Raw genomic sequence first — 8,315 nt, 5'->3', positions numbered from 1 at the left:
GGTCTGTCCGTCTCTTTGTGCCCGTCCCTCTGTCTGCCCCGGGCCGGGTCTGTCCGTCTCTTTGTGCTCGTCTCTCTGTCTGCCCCGGGCCGGCTCTGTCCGTCTCTTTGTGCCCGTCTCTCTGTCTGTCCCAGGCCAGGTCTGTCCGTCTCTTTGTGCCCGTCCCTCTGTCTGCCCCGGGCTGGGTCTGTCCGTCTCTTTGTGCCCATCTCTCTGTCTGTCCCAGGCCAGGTCTGTCCGTCTCTTTGTGCCCGTCCCTCTGTCTGCCCCAGCCCTGGGCTGGGTCTGTCCGTCTCTTTGTGCCCGTCTGTCCCTCTGTCTGCCCCGGGCCGGGTCTGTCCGTCTCTTTGTGCCCGTCCGTCCCTCTGTCTGCCCCGGGCCGGGTCTGTCCGTCTCTTTGTGCCCGTCCCTCTGTCTGCCCCGGGCCGGGTCTGTCCGTCTCTTTGTGCCCGTCCCTCTGTCTGGCTGCCCTCCCCCCCGCCCCCGAGGCCATACACAGCCCGCCCGCAGGCCCCTTCCTCCCCTCCCCGAGCCCCCCTGCGCCCGGCGGAGCCGGAGAGGGGCCGAGGCCGGGGGGCGGGGAGCCCGCCCAGGTCCCTCCCCCCGCCAAGGGCCCCCCCCCCGCCGTGGGGAGGGGACACCAGCGATCCCAGACGCCTTTTCCTTTCCTCCGCCCTGACTGACAGCCGCCCCAGCCAGTCGCCACGGAGCCAGCCGCGGGGACGGACCCGACCTCCCCCCCCCGGCCCGGGAAGCCCCCCCGCCACCGCCGCCGGGTCCCTGCGGCTCCATCCCCCCGCGGCGCAGGTACGGCGGCCCCCCCGCCCTCGGGGCTGGGGGGGGGCCCGGACGCCTGGGTTCTCCCTCTAGTTCTGGGAGGGGAGGGGGGTCTGGTGGGTTGGAGCAGGGGGGGCTGGGAGCCAGGACTCCTGGGTTCTCTCCCCGGCTCTGGGAGGGGAGGGGGGTCTAGTGGGTTAGAGCTGGGGGGCCTGGGAGCCAGGACTCCTGGGTTCTCTCCCCGGCTCTGGGAGGGGAGGGGGTCTAGTGGGTTAGAGCAGGGGGGCCTGGGAGCCAGGACTCCTGGGTTCTCTCCCCGGCTCTGGGAGGGGAGGGGGGTCTAGTGGGTTAGAGCAGGGGGGCCTGGGAGCCAGGACTTCTGGGTTCTCTCCCCAGTTCTGGGAGGGGAGGGGGGTCTAGTGGGTTAGAGCTGGGGGGCCTGGGAGCCAGGACTCCTGGGTTCTCTCCCCAGTTCTGGGAGGGGAGGGGGGTCTAGTGGGTTAGAGCTGGGGGGCCTGGGAGCCAGGACTCCTGGGTTCTCTCCCCGGCTCTGGGAGGGGAGGGGGGTCTAGTGGGTTAGAGCAGGGGGGGCTGGGAGCCAGGACTCCTGGGTTCTCCGGGAAGGACGTGGGGGTCTAACGGGTTAGAGCTGGGGGGAGGGCTGGGAGTCAGGCACTGCCTTCTTTGTCTGTACAGCACCGGGCACACTTCGGCTCAGGTCCCAGCACACACTCCCTAGGCCCTGCCACAGCAGAAAGCAGAGTCCTTCTGCGGCATTGGCCCACCCAGCTTGTCCCAAATCATGATTTGGTCCCCACCGAACTGTAGAACTGGCTAAGAAGCCACAATATTATTTTACCAAATAACAACCATTGGGGCTCTTTCTTGGCCTTTGGGGCTCCTGGTTTTCAACCTTTCCTCTGTTTTTACAAAAACTAGAAACTTATTTATTTTACTTTTGAATGAAACTGGGAGTCTCTCACCGTCCTAGGAATCTGGGAGCTGGAGATACAAGAAAAATACCAATCATGGCAAAACTTTTCCGGAGCTGGGGATAGAACCCAGGAGTCCTGGCTCCCAGTCCCAGCCCCTCCCTGCTCTGACCGCAAGACCCCACCCCCTTTTCTCCTGTCTGTCTCATTTCTATTCTCATCTCCATTTGTTCCTCCTTTACGATGCAGGAACGAGCTGGCGTGTTCCTCCTAGAGCCCCAAATCATCTTACCTGGCCCAGTTGGTGGCAGCAGTGGGATCACCGGCACAGCCAGTGACCTCAGCACAGGCCCTGTGGGGACACGACCAGTGGCCTGGAGGTTCCCAACTGACCTACCAGGGAGTCACCATTGGGGATCAAGAGTCGGAGTGGAGAGTCAGCTACCGTCTCCCCGCTGAGCTAAGAAAATGGCCGCCACTCAAGAGGTGCCTCCCCCAGCCCTGGGCCTCCATTTCCTGTATCCGCTGGAGGAGACGATGGTACCACGGGTGAAAATGGAGGAGCCCGAACCAGTAGGCCCAGAGCCGGGCTGGGAGTGGGAGGCGGCCAGCAAGGCACCGTGGCTGGTGCAGGCTGGGACCATCGGGGAGCTGCTGAGGTGGGCGGCTCCTCAGCAGGCCCGGCCTGAGGAGACACCCCAATGCTGGTGGGGGCAACGGTCGCCCCTGGAAGTCCTCCCACCCTGGGAGAGCCCCACCCTGCCGGACAACGGCGCCCTCTTTGGGCAAGGAAACGATGCCTGCCCGTGGCCCCGAGGGGAGCGCTTGGCACGACTCACGCCAACCCTCGGCGGCGAGGCCTTCAGCAGCCCACGGGCCGGGGATGCCAAGGATTATGGGAAGGTGAAGGCGGCCATCTTGGGAGCGGAGAGGGCAGCCATCTTGGGAGAGCAGTTAACGCGACTCACGCCAACCCTCAGCAACGAGGCCTATCGCAGCCTAGAGGCTGGAGATGCCAAGGATTATGGGAAGGCTGCCATTTTGGGGGTGGACAGGGCGGCCATTTTGGGAGTGGACAAGGCAGCCATCTTGGGAGAGCCATTAACGCGACTCACACCAACCCTCAGCAGCGAGGCCTATCGCAGCCTAGATGCTGGAGATGCTAAGGAATATGGAAAGGCAGCCCTTTTGGGGGTGGACAGGGCGGCCATTTTGGGAATGGACAAAGCAGGCATCTTGGGAGAGCAGTTGATGCGACTCACGCCAACCCTTAGCAGTGAGGCCTATCGCAGCCTAGAGGCCGGAGATGCCAAAGATTACGGGAAGGCTGCCATTTTGGGGGTGGATAGGGCTGCCATTTTAGGAGTGGACAAGGTGGCCATGTTGGGAGAGCAGTTGACACGACTCACGCCAACCCTTAGCGGTGAGGCCTACCGCAGCCTGGGGACAGGAGATGCCAAGGATTATGGGAAAGCTTCCATTTTGGGGGCAGATAGGGCAGCCATCTTGGGAGTGGACAAGGAGGCCATCTTGGGAATGGACAAGGCAGCCATCTTAGGAGAGCAGTTGACGCATCTGACTCCAGCACTCGGTGGTGAGGTTTACCGGAGCCTGGAGGCCAGGGATGCCAAGGGTTATGAGAAGGCCGTCATCATGGGAGAGCAGCTGACACAATTCATGCCAGCCCTCAGCAGCGAGGCCTACCGTAGCCTAGAGGCTGGAGATGCCAAGGATTATGGGAAAGCTGCCATTCTGGGGGCAGACAAGGCAGCCATCTTGGGGGTGGACAAAGCAGCCATGCTGGAAGAACAACAGACACAATTCACGCCAACCCTCAGTGGCGAGGCCTACCGCAGCCTGGAGGCCGGAGACACCAAAGATTACGGCAAAGCGGCCATCTTGGGTGTTGGCAAAGCGGCCATCTTGGGAGTGGGCAAGGCTGCAGCAGAGAGGTGGCGCCAGGGCTTCCGAGGCTTCAGCTACCAGGAGGCTGGTGGACCCCGGGAGGCCTGGGCCCGGCTCCGGGAGCTCTCCCGCCGCTGGCTGGAGCCCCAGCGCCGCACCAAGGAGCAGATCCTGGAGCTGCTGGTCCTGGAGCAGTTCCTGAGCATCCTGCCGGGGGAGATGCAGAGCTGGGTCTGGGAACGAGGCCCCGAGACCTGCGCCGAGGCCGTGGCCCTGGCCGAGGGCTTCCAGCGGGGCCGGCCGGCGGCCGGGATGTGGGAGCAGCAGGTGCAGGGGCGGGGAGGGCGTCTGACCCGTGGCCTGGTTCTTCTCAGGCTGTGATGTGGCACCGTCTGACCACACTGAGCCATCCGGGGCCGCCGCAGACAGCAGCCTGCCCTCCCCGATATGCCCAGGCAGGCCCCTGGGGCACCAAGCCCCTGGGCATCAGAAACACCCCCCCCACGTGGGGCTTGGCCGCGGCACTAGGTCTTACTGCCGGTCCTCTCCATGGTGCGACAGGCCCGGGGCTGCCAGGCAGTGGCGATGGGTGGGGCGGGGCTGGCCCTTGGGGCAGGTGGGGCAGTGGGGTGGCGGGTGGGAGGTGCGTTGAAAGGGTCGCAGGAGGGGTGCTGTTGTCACCCCAAGTGAAGTCTGGTCTCTTCCCCGGGGGTTTGTGGGTAGGGAGAGTGGGAGGCGGGCCCGGTGCCTCCCCCGGGGCAATGTGGGCAGTGCAATGGCAGAGCCGGGGTATTGTTCTGTGACTCCCATGAGCCTTTGCAGCGCCACCGGGAAATGAGTGATGGTCCATGCTCCCCATGGCTGTGTAATTCTGTGGAGCGCAGGGGTCACCCCTTGTCACCCCCACTCCTTGCCCCAGTTATCGTTCACACCCTGTTTCCGCCATGACAACTTTCCCTCCTTCCCAGGTCACCGTGCGGGTGAAGGTGGAAAAACCCAGCATGGAGGAGACGCCGTGTGCAGGAGCATCATGGGAAACTCCCGCGCCCCCGCTGCCCCGTCCCCAGGAGGGGGCAACACTGAGCCGGCCCGGCCCCGAGCTACCCTGCATCCCCAAGGAGGAGCCCCAGCCACCCCCGGGTATGAAGGGAATGGGGGTGCTGGAGGTAACACCTCCAGGACAAAGCACCACTGGGAGAGGAGGGGTCCCACAGGGGCTGGGGGGACAGAGGGGCACTGTGAGTATGCAGAGGGCGGTGGGAGACATGGGGGGGCATTGGAGCATTGGGAGGGCTGACTGAGGGGGACAGAGCCACATGAAGGGGGTTAGTGCCAGGCCCAGGGGACTGTGGGTAGGGAGGGCAGGGGATTGTGGGTAAGGATGTCAGGCATCCCAAGGCAGGGGATTGTGGGTAAGGACGGCAGGCATCCCAGAGCAGGGGATTGTGGGTAAGGACGGCGGGCGTCGCGGGGCAGGGGATTGTGGATATGGCAAGGAGGTACCTTCTCGCTATCTCATGTCCCCTCACTCTTGGTCTCTATTCCTCATCCCTCAGCAGCAGCCGTAATGGAGGAGGCGAATCCACAACAGAAAGGTCCAAAGGAGGCCAAAGTGCCCAGCACCTGCCCCCCAAAATCCGATGGGGACAGGAGCCCTGGGAGTCAGGGTAGGGCGGATGTCCCCCAGCCGCCGAGGGAACTCACCCAGCATGCCCATGACCCTGATGCCGTGTCTGGCTCCCACCCAGTCCAGGGGCCTCACCTCTGCCCACAATGTGGCCGGAGCTTCCGCCAGAGCTCTGCCCTCTTGGCTCACCAGCGGACCCACACTGGCGAGAAACCTCACCAGTGCCCGCAGTGCGGGAAGAGCTTCTCCCGGGGCTCCCAGCTTACCCGTCATCTGCGAATCCACGGGGCGGAGAGATCCCACCGCTGCCACCAATGCAGCCGGAGTTTCTACCACAGCTCCGAGCTGGCCAGGCACCGGGCCTCCCACAGCAAGGACCGGCCCTACGGGTGCAGCCAGTGCGGGAAGAAGTTCCGCTGGCGCTCTGACCTGGTGCGCCATCAAATCACCCACACTGGCGAGCGCCCCTATGGCTGCCCGGAGTGCGGCAAGAACTTTGGGCAGAGTTCCCACTTGGTGAGGCACCGCAGGACCCACACAGCCTGAAGGAGGTTGTTATGGAGGGCCACCTAGAGGGGCCCATCTAGCCCAGCCTCAGGGACCATGTCAGCTGGATGACTCCATACCCAATGACTCCCACATCCAGACCATATCTGGTGGTTTAGCTAGAGCACGTCTCTTAGAGGTCCAGTTTTAGGCTGGAGCAGAACCAAGGACCATTGAGCCTAGCCTCCTCTCACCCATGATGGCCAGAACCAAATAGGACATAGGATTGGCCAGACTGGTCCAAGGGCCATCCAACATTCTCTCCTCTCCAACAATGGCCAGAACCAGAATGGGAGATCGGATTGGCCAACCTGGATCAAAACCTTAATGACCCTGGCACAAAAAGTAGGAATACACTAATGAAATATGCTGATGACACACAAATTGGGGGTGCACATCATCCATACGGTGGAGGACGACCTGGAGAGACAGGAGTAATAGAAACGGGATGAAATTTAATAGGACAAAATGCCAGGTCGTAGCCTTAGGGAATAATACCAAGAAAGGCTGCTCTGAACTGGGGGTGAGGGCTCCCCAGTTGGAAATGACATGGGAGGAGAAAGACATGGGTGCGTTTGTCGGTTGCAGGACAATGAGCCACCAGTGGAAGGCAGCCGGGAAAGAGGCCAAAGCAATCCCAGGATGGGTGGGGTGAGATATTTCCAGCTGAGATCAGGAAATATTGATCCCACCTCATCTGGAATCCTGTGTCCAATTTGGGTTCCCCACGTTGAAGAACGAAGGACCAGGTGCAGAGAAGGACCACTGGGAGGATCAGGGGACTGGAGAGTCAGGAGCTTGGCATGTTTAGCCTCAAATGCAGCCTGCGAAGGACACTTATTGCTCATCTGGGGGGGGGAGTGGAGGAGGGAACCACCAGGGAAGTGAAAATAAACGAAATTGAAACAAAAGTTTCCCTTCTGACCTTTGCCAAATAAAATGTTTCCGGTTTTCAGGTCCATCTTTTTCCTTTCAAAGGTTCCTTGCAGAAACAGCAAGACGTGCTCCAGATTGAATCGAAACATCTTCCCAAGACAAAACGTTTCCATTTTTCGACCCAGAAACAATGGGTGTGATGGTTGCTTTTCTGTTCTTTAAAACAAAAACAAAAACAAAGGAGGAAAAAAGGGCTGAAAACGGATACGGTTTGGGTTCCGGGGGTGATTGTTGTTGACTTGTCGATTCACCAAAAACTATTGAGTTCAACCTGAAACCAAACCCCCACCTCCCCCAATTTTTCAGATTGGCCGACAAACGGAAAGAATCCATCCTCTGTCCCGTTCTGCGTGTGAGTTTGGGCTTTCCCAGCTACGCCCGCTCTCCTTAACAGGCTAAATCCAGCAGCTTCAGACGAAGGTGTGAGAACCCCGCAGCTCTGGAAAACTTCCCCTTCCACATTTGGTCTCCTCCTTGCCTTGCCCATCTAGAGCTTGCCTCAAACCATGAAGGTTTAATAGCCCTTCCCAAAATGCATAGCGCTTTGCTTTCCTCATGAAGATCCCAGCCTTCTTTGAGCCTGACTGGATGCCTTGGAAGAGCTGGGGATAGTACCCAGGAGTCTGCTTGACGCACGAATGTTCGATGATCCAATTTCTTTTCTCCTTTTCGGGAGGCTCAAGTCGCCCCTGAACCTTCTCTCAGTTAGGCTAAACAGATCGAGCTCCTGGAGTCTCTCCCTGTAAGGCAGGTTTTCTAATCCTTCAGTCATTCTCGCGGCTCTTTTCTGACCCCTCTCCAGCTTCTCAGCCTCCTTTGAGAATAGTGGGCACCAGAACTGGACACAGGATCCCACCGGCGGCCAAATGCCGAGGGACAATAACCTCGCGGCTCCTACTCCGTCCAATCTCCGATTATTTGTCTCCGCACCTACCGCAACCCATGGGACTGAGCAGCGCGGTCTCTAAGCACGGGGCGCGTCCCTGGGGTTAACTGGTGGTCGGGGGCGGGGGAAGATCTAGCGTGGAAAATTATGGCTGCCTCCACGCTCGGAAAAGAAGTATCTTTAACCAGGGGGCAGCTAATACGTCACCGCTTCCGAGCCGGGGCCTGTGCACCGGTGGTTTCCAGGCCTCGGGTTCCCCTGGACCTGCTCCTGCTCGGAGTCTGCCATGAGTTAGCGCCCACGGTTCGGCTCCCCCGCGGTTAATGTCTAGCAAAGGCCGGTTTTTCCGATGCTGTTTCCGAGCCGGGGCCAGCAGACGGGGAATCCGCAGCGGGGCCGAGTGACGCCGGAGACGTCCACTCATCGCATCGGCCCTCCTCACCCCAGCATCGTACGCGGGGCTCGTTTCTAGTTCATTAGCTACTGCACCCCTCCGCGCCCGCCCTGCACCGCCCTGCACCTGCTGCAACAAGGGCCTTGATTGTGGTCAGGGGCAGAGACCTTTGCAGCCCCCAGCGTGACGGGGCCCTCATCTCGGCTTGGGGCGGGGGTCTGTCAGCGCCCGGCCCGACGGGGGCCCTGATCTCGGTGGGGGGAGGAGGGGAAAGCCCGGCCCGACAGGGCCCTGGTCTTGGTCTGTAGCTGT

At 61.2% G+C, this 8,315-nt stretch overlaps 1 protein-coding gene across 1 annotated transcript in view; it reads left to right on the top strand.

Annotated features, from left to right (window-relative positions):
• The first annotated feature begins 575 nt into the window (after positions 1 to 575).
• Positions 576 to 8,315, top strand: part of LOC140912221 (uncharacterized) — a 32,917-nt gene continuing 25,177 nt past the window's right edge. Inside the window, exons 1-5 of the mRNA XM_073346352.2 lie at positions 576 to 807; positions 1,959 to 3,941; positions 4,583 to 4,754; positions 5,171 to 5,781; positions 7,118 to 7,143. Of these exons, the coding sequence (XP_073202453.2) occupies positions 2,178 to 3,941; positions 4,583 to 4,754; positions 5,171 to 5,781; positions 7,118 to 7,143 (2,573 nt within the window). The 5' untranslated portion in view covers positions 576 to 807; positions 1,959 to 2,177. The remainder of the gene's footprint in view (positions 808 to 1,958; positions 3,942 to 4,582; positions 4,755 to 5,170; positions 5,782 to 7,117; positions 7,144 to 8,315) is intronic.

This window comes from Lepidochelys kempii, chromosome 6, assembly GCF_965140285.1.
Source record: "Lepidochelys kempii isolate rLepKem1 chromosome 6, rLepKem1.hap1, whole genome shotgun sequence".
Classification (NCBI taxonomy): Eukaryota; Metazoa; Chordata; order Testudines; family Cheloniidae; genus Lepidochelys; species Lepidochelys kempii.
The sequence above is the reverse complement of the archived record's forward strand: the minus strand, read 5'-3'. Positions and strand labels throughout refer to the sequence as shown.